The sequence below is a fragment of the Paramormyrops kingsleyae genome, chromosome 20, assembly GCF_048594095.1.
Source record: "Paramormyrops kingsleyae isolate MSU_618 chromosome 20, PKINGS_0.4, whole genome shotgun sequence".
In the NCBI taxonomy this organism is placed as follows: Eukaryota; Metazoa; Chordata; class Actinopteri; order Osteoglossiformes; family Mormyridae; genus Paramormyrops; species Paramormyrops kingsleyae.
In genome coordinates this window covers 9,886,885-9,899,381 of record NC_132816.1, presented here as the reverse complement: position 1 = coordinate 9,899,381, position 12,497 = coordinate 9,886,885, and the positions used below count along the sequence as shown (strand labels likewise).

The window sequence follows — 12,497 nt, the reverse complement described above, 5'->3', positions numbered from 1 at the left end:
CAATGGTGCCAGCAGCGCAAATCTTGGGCCGTGGACAATGTGAAACATGTTTTGTTCTCTGAGTCCACCTTCATGGTCTTTCCATGGCTTACCATGCACCACAGAGCTGGATCAGTGAAGCTTTGGGCTGCAATGTCACGGCATTCCCTAGGCCCACTACTTGTTCTAGATGGGGATGTCACTGCCAAGGACTACTGAACCATTCTGGGGGACCATGTTCACCCAGTGGTTGAAACATTGTATCCTGAAGGTGGTGCCATATATTGCAATGATAATGAACCAATGCTCTCAGCAAGACTGGTGATAGAGTGGTTTGATGAACATGAAAGGGAAGCTCAGCATCTCCCACGGCCAGCAAACTTAACGGAACTGAATTTTATTGAGCCACTTTGGGATGTTTGGAGGCACGAGTCAGGAAACATTTTCTTCCACCAGCATAACGTAGTGACCAGGCCACGGCTCTGCAAGAGGAATCGCTCAAAATCCCCCTGGCCACTGCAAGACTTTATCTGTCAATCCCAAGATGAACTAATGATGTATTGCAAAAAGAGGCCCTACATCATACTAATAAATTATTGTGGTCTAAAACCAGGTGGTTCAGTTTCTTTGTCTAACCCCGGTACCTTAATGCTCATTACATGTGAGCTACATTTTATTTTTAATGGTGGTAACCTAACTCTTAAACACAGTGTTTCTGAAATGGTTAGGGGTGGTGCAATGGTTAGCACTGTTGCCTCCCACCTCTGGGACCAGGGTTTGAGTTTCCACTGTGGTTCTGTGTGTGTGGAGTTTGCATGTTCTCCCCCTGTACTGTCATGGGGTACTTTGGTTTCCTTACATATCACAAACAAATTAATTTTTGTATAGCACATTATCACAACATTACATTGTCTCAAAGCGCTTTACAGCATCCCCACCCAAAGCCCCCAGTGAGTAAGCCAGAGGCACCAGTGGCAAGGAAAAACTCCCAAGAAGGAAGAAACCTTGAGAGGGACCAGACTCAAAGGGGGAGCCCATTCTTCTGGGGCCGGCAGGGAGAGTCAAATCGGAGAGATGGCTAAATGCCAAGTCACACTGTCTAAGTCATAAGATTTGAGTCACAACCGGGGAGCAGGGAGGTGATGACAAGCCAGTGTTGGCGCTCCTTCAGATCGCCGGGCACACAGGAGTAGGGGAAATAAAATATGCAATTAGTCAAAGTAGGGGAGACTGTAGGCAGTGCTAACAGTTAGGTGAGTGCAATATGAAGTGCAATGTGCAAGCTCTGGCAGATATGGCTATGGCAGCATAAGTAGGAGGGAGAGGCAGGTGGGAATGCAGGCATGGGGAGTCCCTGAAATGTCAGCACTCCAGTTCCACAAGTGATTGTGAAGCTAGAGTGATTGCACTGACAGTTCAGTTCATCCAAAGCCAATGGCACCGATCCCCACCCAGCTCTACACCTCACACAATAGGTCTAACTAGGAGTGAGGAGTTAGCTAGAGCTAGAACTAGAGTCCATATAAGCTAAACTAAACAGGTGTGTTTTTAGTCTAGACTTGAATATTGAGAGTCCACAATCCATAAACACGCTGAAGTTAATAGCAGTTACCAAATTGCCTGCAGGTGGTCATGTGTGAGTGTGCCCTGTGATGGGTTGGTGCCCCATCCTGGGTTGTTCCCTGGCTTGTGCCCTGTGACGCGTTGGTGCCCCATCCTGGGTTGTTCCCTGGCTTGTGCCTGCAGCCCCTGGTGACCCTGAATAGGACACATGAGTACAGAAAATGGATGGGCGGGTTAATTTTATTGCTTACTGAACGATATAATTTTGAATAGTATTTGAAGTGAGTATAAAATTAGTTTGAGTGACTGGAGGTCCATTCATGATGAACAGGATTGTATTATGAAGTGTTCTGTCTTATTCGATTCTACCTTCTGGAATGCATGTCCTCCTCTGGCCACTATCCCATAATTCCTCAATGATGTTTTGGGAAAGGAATTTTTTTGAGTTAAAATGGGTGGGAAGGAAGTCACAGGAATGAAGCTTTAAAATGAGATGTTTATTACAAGGAGCCTTTGAAAGCAACAAACCAGACCTTCGTATTCTTTCAGACATCTGACACTATCATATTTATATCTAAACAAAGGCAGTCTTCACTGTGTTCGACATATGCATGTACTCTGGACCGTCTGGTTTGCCACAGAATGGTGTTAATGTGGGTTATCTGTGGCTCTCAAAGCCGGATTCAGATCAAATTTGATAAAGCAACAATAACTGCACTCATGCAGTCCTCCAGCAAGGCGTCACAGTATATGAGGTTATATTGTGTTATATTTGTTAGGTATTCATTCAGTACCCTATATTTGTCACCACCACTACCTTTCAATGCTTTACAGATGGCACGGTTTATCATTTTAAAATATATTTCTGCAGGTAAATTTCTCCCAGTAAATGTGCATTATAGTGTTTTCCATTCATAGCCTAAGAACATCTCAGTAAACAACAAAGAACTATCTAGAACTTATTTTACAAGAAGGCGGTGCACTCGACCGGTGCATTTTTTTCGATCTGTCATACCTAGACAAAAGAACCAAAACCGGATTAGAATAGATTTGTATAATAATTCTATACATTTCGACCCTGACGCTACGCAAATATATATATGTCATACAAACGTAATGCTCGCTCGTACACCAGCTGTGGAGGACGTTCTGTCACTTCACAAATGCAGGTTGGTGGGTTCGAATCCAATTCCCCTGTTTTGCGAAATTTCTCAGTGTATTCCGGCTTCTTTCCACTGTACAAAGCACGAAAATAGGTCAATTGATGTCTAATCTTTTTGTAGTGACTGACTGTGCGTATATGTGCTCTGCGGTGAACTGGCATCTCCAGCCTTGTGCCCCATGCAGGCTCCAGCTCCCCTCCTCGCCACTTGACGAAGATGTGAGGTTTGGAAGACGAATGAATATACTGCGAGTCACAAGTAGGCCTAGTTTCATTTAATGACTTACTGTTTTATATGACTTTATAACTTTATTTTTTATTTTTTAAACAAAATAAGTCAGCTGCCCATCTTCCAACCACCTGCTCGTTCGGAGTCGCGGGCACTTAAAGTTGTCATAACAAATACAACAGGTTTGGTACTTTTATTTCAAACATATGGCGGACAGGTTGAACACAAACCAGACCAGAGAAGGTGATAACTACTGATGAAGGGGATGGATGCGCCGTCTGTACTCTGCACTGGACCGCGGAGCAGTTTGAAACGGTCCTGTCACATTGCTGGCGGGGGTAACTGGGATAGATCTGTAGCCATTGGCAACTGACTAAACCTTGTAAACAAGTCACATATGCTGCGACATTAGTTATAAAAGTTGGTTATTAAGGATGATATAAGGGCACCTCGGCACTGTCACGCCACAACTCCCTATCATCGGTACCGGCTACAAGCATTTTCGGCCGAGACTGAGCTGCTACCGGCCCCGCTCTGCTTTATGAGCGCCAGGAAACCGGGACGCGTTATCGTGCTTGTTTCTGAGCCAGCCAGGACGGCATCCCTGCCGAAACCCCAAATCGGATCACATATGCAGTCGGTTATTATTACATAAATGCATCCTTTGATTAACATCAATAAATTTATCTTTTTGCTAAAATCCAAATATTTTAAATGATACGGAATCGTTTAAATTATAAATAAGGAAACATATAAATGTGTCATTCGAACCGTCCTGAACTCGTCTGTTACTTTGTACCACAATAATCCAGCAGTGAAAAAATCGGTTTCCCCTCCCCTTCCCCTCTCCGTCAGGTCCTAAAGCCGGCCCTCCGGCCCTCCGCCGCAGCTCGCAGCAGCCTGCTTCACCCAACAGTGGGAGCGCCGGGCTGTCCGCAGAGATCGCAGTTTCTCCGGGAGGCAGCCTCAGGATAGAGACCGGGCCGCGGGCGCTGCGAGGTAAGCAGACGATGTGTCGGCGGCGGCGGGGCCGGGGCGTCCCCTGCGCCCGTACCGGCGCTTAAAGTGCCCTCCGCGGCAGGACTCGGCCGGTCCTAAAGCCAGCCATTTTGAGCACAGCCGGCAGAAGCTGTCATGGGCTCGGCTGCTACCTGCATCGGCGCCGGATGGTTTTATTCCAACATCAGTATCATTTCCTTTGTCCGCGAATAAAGGATAAATCGGAGTGGTGTATTTAATGCGATGCGGTTTTTTTTTACTTTAAAAGCTGTGGGGTGTATTTTGCTCAATTGTCCCCTGTGGTCCTAACGCCGGCCATTTTGTTATTTGTGCACAGCGCGTTCACAAAAATACCAAGCAGTTTTAAAGAGGCAATACGGCCACCGGCTAAACCACACTGATCTGCCTGGAGATGTCCAGTAACGTGTCAAGCGCTCCATAAATACTATTAGGAACTGCTTTTTACAGATGGCAAAACCATAACGAAGTTTCATGGTGTAGTTAGTGTTATGTTCATTTTTGCACAGCAGTTGTAACATGACCTGTTTTGTCTTCAACTTGTTTTAAATAGTGGAAACTGATGCAGATAAGAGATGTGTGTCCCATTCTCTCATATCCATCCTACTGTAAATGGATTTCTGTCTCTTACTGTAATTTAAAATGTCACATTTAATTTCCACCCTTTTTTGTATTTTGTAGACCTGCAAGAGAAAGAGATTGTATTGAATAAAATGGATTCCTCTCAGCTGGACAGTCTGCCACTTGCAGGACAAGATAACCTTCCAGCTTCTGGAAACGATGAATCCAAAGGGGGGGAGAAACCAAAAAAAGAGACAAAAGAGCAACCTAGGAAACGGAGAGGTAGGGGGCGCCACCTGAAGGCCAAGTACTCTTACAAATGCCCGGCCTGCAAGGAGGCTTTTCCCAGCCCCTCAGCACTGCGCAGTCACAAGGTGTCTGCGCACGGCAAGGAGGGCAGACTGCATGCATGCACCAAGTGCGAGAAGACGTTTGGCAGCTCGGCGCAGCTGCTCAAACACCAGCGCACTCATTCCTCCCAGCGGCCCTTCCAGTGCCACCAGTGCCACAAGGCTTACAAGACGCCCACGGAGCTGCGTAACCACTCGCGCTCTCACACGGGCGAGAAGCCGTTCGTATGCACAGAGTGCGGCAAGGCCTTCATGCAGGCCATCTGCCTGCGCATCCACATGACGCAGCACAGCGGGGAGCGGCCGCACTCCTGCCCCCACTGCTCCAAGAGCTACCCCACGCTGTCCAAGCTGAAAGTACACCAGCGCTCCCACACAGGCGAGAAGCCTTACTTCTGTACCGAGTGTGGCAAGAGTTTCGCCGACCCCTCTGTGTACCGTAAGCATCGGCGCAACCACCAAGGCCACCGGCCGTACTCCTGTGGCCAGTGCGGCAAGACGTACACGGAGCTGAAGGATCTGAAGAACCACGAGCGCTCGCACACAGGCGAGAAGCCCTACCTGTGTTCCGACTGCGGAAAGGCCTTTTCCCGCTCGTCCTCGCTGGCCTGCCACGTGCGCATTCACTCACAGAGTAAGCCCTACCAGTGTGAGCAGTGCGGCAAGGGCTTCACACAGCTCTCATCCTACCAGTCTCATCTGCGCACACACTCCGGCGAGAAGCCGTTCCTATGCCCACAGTGCGGAAAGATGTTCTCCGATCCCTCCAGTTTCCGCCGCCACCAGAGGGCACACTCGGGCTTTAAGCCGTACCCCTGTGATAAGTGCACTAAGCGCTTCCGGCAGCCGGCTGACCTAGCGGTGCATCAGAGGGTTCACTCTGGACAGCGGCCGTACAAGTGCCAGAGTTGCGACAAGGCCTTCGTTGCGTCCTGGGACCTGCGCCGCCACATGCTGGTGCACACGGGGCTGCGGCCATTCTCCTGCTCCGAATGCGGCAAGTCCTTCGCTGAGCGCTCCAGCTTGAACAAGCACCGGCGGGTGCATTCGGGAGAGCGGCCCTTCAAGTGCGGCCTCTGCTTCAAGGCATTTGTGGTCTCGTCCAGCCTGCGCAAGCATGAGCGGACGCACCTGGCCGAGCGTGCCCCGGAGCAGCCGCAGCCTGGTCAGAGCCCCGCCACTGTGCAGCCCTTCTCCATCTCGCTCTCAACTCCCACCACCCTGCCCCAGTTTTCCTGCTCCCACTGTGACGTCACCTTTGGCACGTGGGAGGAGGTCCAAGCTCATGAGAGCCTCCACGCCGTACCTCCTCTGTCATCCGCAACTGTCTCCCTGCCCATGGGTCAGCACGTGTGCCCGCTCTGCCAGGCCGAGTTCAGCCAGCTCTCCGAGCTGCGTGCCCACGAACGGACACACCGCCCTCACATCTGCGACAGCTGTGGGAAGGGCTTCATGAACAAGGCCGGTCTGCGCAAACACCAGCGTATCCACTCCACAAACCGGCCTCACGTGTGCCAGCACTGCGGCAAGGCCTTCCTATTTGCAGCCTATCTCCGGAAACACTTGCACACTCACCAAGACTCGCTACCCTCTCCACCTCAGGCTCGCGCCCAGATCGAACAGGCCCTGACGTCTACATCAGCACCCGACACGGGTCTGCCAGCCTCCACAGAAAGCGAGGGCATCTCCCTGGCCGTTCCTGTGTCGGTGTCCCTTTCAGCCTTCCAGACAGTGCCAGCTACGGTGTATATAGAGAAGGTCGAGGGCCTCTGAGGCAGCCTCGAGCTGCACTGAGGCATCTTTCCCTCAAACTCTTACAGCATCATTCTTTATTAAACAGCTTCTGTTTATGTGTAGTGCATATACCCCAAGAGGCAGTTTAATTTTGTGTACACACATAACCTATTTTTCTCTATAGCGGACTAAGTATCTCAATGTTTTATGTGTGAATTTTTGTATTACTTGTTTTTGAGAAAAATAAAGTTCCGCTGTTTATTTTGCTGGTTTTAAAATAGCAGACCCCCTCCCCCAATGATAGAGGGTACAGCTTATTAAAACCGTCTGTTCAGGTACACGCTGCATTTTTACTGGTTTGTGCTTCTTGGTCATTTAATCTCCAAATGAACTACATATTATGTCATTACGGCACATTATTTATGTGAGCATATCTTTTTACTGCAAAGCAAACCTCATTATTGCTTTACAAAGGCCAGAGTTTCAACTCAAAACTTCAAAAGCCACTGAATATAAGGTATAGTATTTAAGTGCCGTCCTTCAGCCGATCATTCATTGTTCATCTTTTACGTTAGAAGCACGGTGGCTGGCCCAGCTGTACTTTAAGGTTAATGTTCTGCAGGTACATGAGTGTTTCCTTGGGAAATTAAAAGCAATCCATCTTTTCAGTTTTGCTTTATCCAGACTGAATTCTTATTACTGCAGGTAATGCCTGATTTCCATGCTCTCTTTAGACTGATGTTGATCAAATATCTTAGTTAACCAAGGTACCTGTAGGTAAAGGAAGACATTCGAAACTAATGTCATGAGCTGGTTTGCGGTGGGTGGGAATACAGCTGAATCCTGACTCATGGTTTGTAAATCACTAAAAGTGTGTTTAAAGATGCCAATCATCAAGTAATATGTACTTTATAATGGAGTTTTTAAGGGGATGTTGGAGGGGTGTCTCAGTCAAAGACTGACTCTTAACCCTTCAGCACAAAGCCTGCCAGGGAGCCCAGCTATTAAACACATACTGAGCTACTACTCCGCATTTAAGGACAGCTGCGGGGATGTGATACATATTCATCAAGTTGTTAAAATAATGGCTTTTTATGCATCACTGCCGTAAGGGTCTGTGAAACAGGATGACTCAGCGATCCCATGATTATTATTTAATAAACAGTTAATTTTAATCATCAAACCCTGTACTTAAGCTCCAGTTGTGACTGTTAAAGTAGGAAACATGCATAATCAGAACCCTGGCAGTGCAGGCCGGCTCTGACATGAGATTCTCGAGTCGTTTGTCTGTATGTCTGCGGTTCGTATCTGGGAAGCACAAGCCCTTGTTATTGCCATTTCTCATTGTTCAGCAAAAATACTTTTTTTTCCCAAAGACACTGCAAGAGTGTTTTTGTCTGATGTCTTTCAGTTTAAGTATTTCTTTGGGGTGAAATCTCTACTCGAAGCTTGCCGAAAGCCTTGATATCTAATGGATTTTATCCTGGAAACCCCATTGGGTTGGGGTGACTGTTTTATGAGATACACTGACGGAAAAATTGGGAAAATTGGTTTTCATACACAGTTTATATGTGAAAGTGTGATTTGTAATGGTTTTCAACAAAGACTTTACCAATGATATGAAATTTTAAGCCAAACAGCATCTGTTTTTTTGTAAATGCCTAACACTGTCCCATTGGTATGTTTAAATTAGAAGTATTTTCCATTTTGCCAAGCAATTGTCTACTTGACCAAAATAAGACCAATATGGTCATGTTTCACCTTTGTGGGTAACTTATTGGAATGTGACCAGTGGTCACTGAAAAATCAGAGATCAACATTCTCTATATAGAATACTGGCTTTTCTAAGCTGCCATTGTTCCAGTTTTTTATTTGTAATTGAATGCATTATTCTGAATTTTCGTTGATACTATAAAAGCATAAATATCTTTTAAAGATTTATGAGCAGAGGGTTACATTAATCAGTGTGTGTGTGTATAGGGGGGGTTAAAGGCTCTGAAGGATATATAACTATTGGAAATGCTGCATTCAGCGATTGCCTTGCTCAGGCAGGGTCTCTCAGAGAACGGCTGGATGAATGAGGCCCCCCAATGGTCTGCCTGCCGTTGGCTTCTTCACCCTCAAGCTTTCTCAGTTATCTGGTCACATGCGCCTGCAGCCTGCTCCGCTCCACAGCGCCGGACCTGTGCTGCCCATTGTAACGCATATCTATCAGTGACAGTCGCTGCAATCGGAGCCTTTCCCAAGCTGAGCTCTGGCTGTGGTCCAGGGGACGTCCCCTCCTCAGTGCACCTGCTTGGCCAGGAGTCTTATCAGCCCCTCGAATGTAAATCTCCTGAGGAGCTGAAAAGGCTGTCAGGGCTGTCCTTGGTGTGATATAGTGACTGTCCCGCTTTCATTACATGCCTCCCTCCTCCCCCTTTTCTGCATTGTCAGTGCTGTGCCGCAATATGGGCTGATGCAGCGATGGCTGCGAGGTTTCATCAGCCTGTTCTAGCTTCTCGGGGACCCCTGACTGCAGCCCTGCTGAATGTGTCAGCTGCCCTCTTCCTTCTGGCTGTGCACACCTGTGGCCTTACTTTGTGCTCCCTGGGCTGTGCATGCCTATGGCCTTACCTTGTGTTCCCTGGGCTGTGCATGCCTATGGCCTTACCTTGTGTTCCCTGGGCTGTGCATGCCTGTGGCCTTACCTTGTGTTCCCTGGGCTGTGCATGCCTATGGCCTTACCTTGTGCTCCCTGGGCTGTGCATGCTTGTGGCCTTACCTTGTGTTCCCTGGGCTGTGCATGCCTGTAGCCTTGCCTTGTGTTCCCTGGGCTGTGCATGCCTGTGGCCTTGCCTTGTGTTCCCTGGGCTGTGCATGCCTGAAATCCTGGACATTCCTTTAGCAAGTAGCTCCTTCAACACTGCAGGTCCTTTCCATTAGATGATGAGCTAATAGCAGATAGGTTACCCCACACATGCTCATTATCCCTGGTAGGGTCTGTCTCTTGGTCCTCAGTGCCTCTTTGGCAGTCAAGGAAAATTATCTTCATGTTGCTGTAAAGTACAATATTAAGTGTCAAAGTGTGTTACCCTAACCCTATCAAAACCACGAGCGTTAGATGTTTGACAAAAAAATTCTCCATTAAGATATTTTACTAACTAATAAATACGGTGGTGAAATATAACTAATACATGGAACGGCTAGGGTGCCTTTGAGGAGAGGTTTGGTAACCAAAGCGGTGTTCATCTAGCTAGAACAAGATATCAGTAACTTTTCTGGAGAATTTCTTGTTAGTTTTTACTATGTTAACTTAATGTTAGACTGTGTGTTATTTCTAAGCAAATATACACTTATTAGCTAGATAAATAGTTAAGCATTTTCTTTGGCTTCCTTCTGCACAGCAGCACGCACATTGAGTGGGAGACGCCATAACTCATTTAGATAGAAAGGATCTGCTACAGAAAGTGAGGAGCAAATGGCTGGTTTTCACTTACACTCTGCACAACAGTGTGCTACTGGAAAGTGAGGCAGAGGGAAGCTACAAAATGAGAAACTGATAAGGAAGAAAGAAGGGTTTCTAGATGTTAGGCTTTCCTTATATTTAGGTATAAAAACCCACTGAAGTGCTGGTGTGCCAGGAAAGATGCAGGGTCTCCATGAGATAAGTGGATTAAGTGGATGAAGTCCAAATACTCGTGGTATACCCTGGAGAATGAAGACAGAAGCTGTCAGGGGCAGATAGAGGGGATGGCAGGGGGCTCTCGGGGGCTGTCGGGGGCAGATAGAGGGGAGGGTAGGGGAGCTGTCGGGGGCAGATAGAGGGGAGGGTAGGGGAGCTGTCGGGGGCAGATGGAGGGGAGGGTAGGGGAGCTGTCGGGGGCAGATGGAGGGGAGGGTAGGGGGCTGTCGGGGGCAGATAGAGGGGAGGGTACGGGAGCTGTCGGGGGCAGATAGAGGGGAGGGTACGGGAGCTGTCGGGGGCAGATAGAGGGGATGGTAGGGGAGCTGTCGGGGGCAGATAGAGGGGAGGTTGCGGGAGCTGTCGGGGGCAGATAGAGGGGAGGGTGCGGGAGCTGTCGGGGGCAGATAGAGGGGAGGGTGCGGGAGCTGTCGGGGGCAGATAGAGGGGAGGGTAGGGGAACTGTCGGGGGCAGATAGAGGGGAGGGTGCGGGAGCTGTCGGGGGCAGATGGAGGGGAGGGTGCGGGAGCTGTCGGGGGGCAGATGGAGGGGAGGGTAGGGGAGCTGTCGGGGGCAGATAGAGGGGAGGGTGCGGGAGCTGTCGGGGGCAGATAGAGGGGAGGGTGCGGGAGCTGTCGGGGGCAGATGGAGGGGAGGGTAGGGGAGCTGTCGGGGGCAGATAGAGGGGAGGGTGCCGGAGCTGTCGGGGGCAGATGGAGGGGAGGGTAGGGGAGCTGTCGGGGGCAGATGGAGGGGAGGGTGCGGGAGCTGTCGGGGGCAGATAGAGGGGAGGTTGCGGGAGCTGTCGGGGGCAGATAGAGGGGAGGGTAGGGGAGCTGTCGGGGGCAGATAGAGGGGAGGGTGCGGGACACTGGAGCCTGTCCCAGTCAGCATAGGACACAAATTTTATTTGTACTCAGAATTGCCCCATATTGTATTGTATTATAAGTATTAGAGTGATTCATATGTGAAGGTTTCCATATGAGTGCTTTAAAAGTGCAAATGTAACAATTTATATGTGACCTGTAAATAGTTAAAGGAATCAGCCGTTCTGTTTGAAAACTCATTCCTGAACTTGAGAACAGTAATTGAACTGAAAGATCTTGTAATACAGTCACTGAAGCTACTCCAAATTTGATCCGTATTTGCTTTTCATTTCCTTTAAAGATGTTTAAATTATGATGTATTATAATATGTCACACAGTGAGTCTGGAGCCCACAGGCAATTGACACCCCCTGAGAGTTATTTTTCTAAATCCATTTAGCATGAATCTGTCCTGTATTTTTGTAATCATTTCGTAACCATTGTTGCCAAATGGGGGGGGGGGGTTAGTGTTAGCACAGGCAGGGTTAGGGTTAGGGTTAGCACAGGCAGGGTTAGGGTTAGGGTTAGCACAGGCAGGGTTAGGGTTAGGGTTAGCACAGGCAGGGTTAGGGTTAGGGTTATGGTTAGCACAGGCAGGGTTAGGGTTAGGGTTAGCACAGGCAGGGTTAGGGTTAGTGTTAGCACAGGCAGGGTTAGGGTTAGGGTTAGTGTTAGCACAGGCAGGGTTAGGGTTAGGGTTAGTGTTAGCACAGGCAGGGTTAGGGTTAGTGTTAGCACAGGCAGGGTTAGGGTTAGGGTTAGGGTTAGCACAGGCAGGGTTAGGGTTAGTGTTAGCACAGGCAGGGTTAGGGTTAGGGTTAGTGTTAGCACAGGCAGGGTTAGGGTTAGGGTTAGTGTTAGCACAGGCAGGGTTAGGGTTAGTGTTAGCACAGGCAGGGTTAGGGTTAGGGTTAGCACAGGCAGGGTTAGGGTTAGTGTTAGCACAGGCAGGGTTAGGGTTAGGGTTAGGGTTAGCACAGGCAGGGTTAGGGTTAGGGTTATGGTTAGCACAGGCAGGGTTAGGGTTAGGGTTAGCACAGGCAGGGTTAGGGTTAGTGTTAGCACAGGCAGGGTTAGGGTTAGGGTTAGCACAGGCAGGGTTAGGGTTAGGGTTAGCACAGGCAGGGTTAGGGTTAGTGTTAGCACAGGCAGGGTTAGGGTTAGGGTTAGGGTTAGCACAGGCAGGGTTAGGGTTAGTGTTAGCACAGGCAGGGTTAGGGTTAGGGTTAGGGTTAGCACAGGCAGGGTTAGGGTTAGTGTTAGCACAGGCAGGGTTAGGGTTAGGGTTAGGGTTAGCACAGGCAGGGCTCATCCCGGATGGCAGGACACATAACACATTCACACAGCCACAGACTATCACACAGCCTACTAC

At 48.8% G+C, this 12,497-nt stretch overlaps 1 protein-coding gene across 1 annotated transcript; it reads left to right on the top strand.

The window, feature by feature from the left end:
* Window positions 1-3,643: 3,643 nt before the first annotated feature.
* znf668 (zinc finger protein 668) lies at window positions 3,644-7,263 on the top strand. The gene is made up of 2 exons (XM_023828255.2): window positions 3,644-3,932; window positions 4,632-7,263. Exon 2 carries the CDS (start codon window positions 4,664-4,666, stop codon window positions 6,632-6,634), a length of 1,971 nt encoding a protein of 656 aa, XP_023684023.1. The 5' UTR covers window positions 3,644-3,932; window positions 4,632-4,663; the 3' UTR covers window positions 6,635-7,263.
* Window positions 7,264-12,497: the final 5,234 nt, after the last annotated feature.

Excerpts from the sequence above, each read along its gene's own strand:
- znf668 (XM_023828255.2), top strand. The coding sequence starts at position 4,664 with ATGGATTCCTCTCAGCTGGACAGTCTGCCACTTGCAGGACAAGATAAC.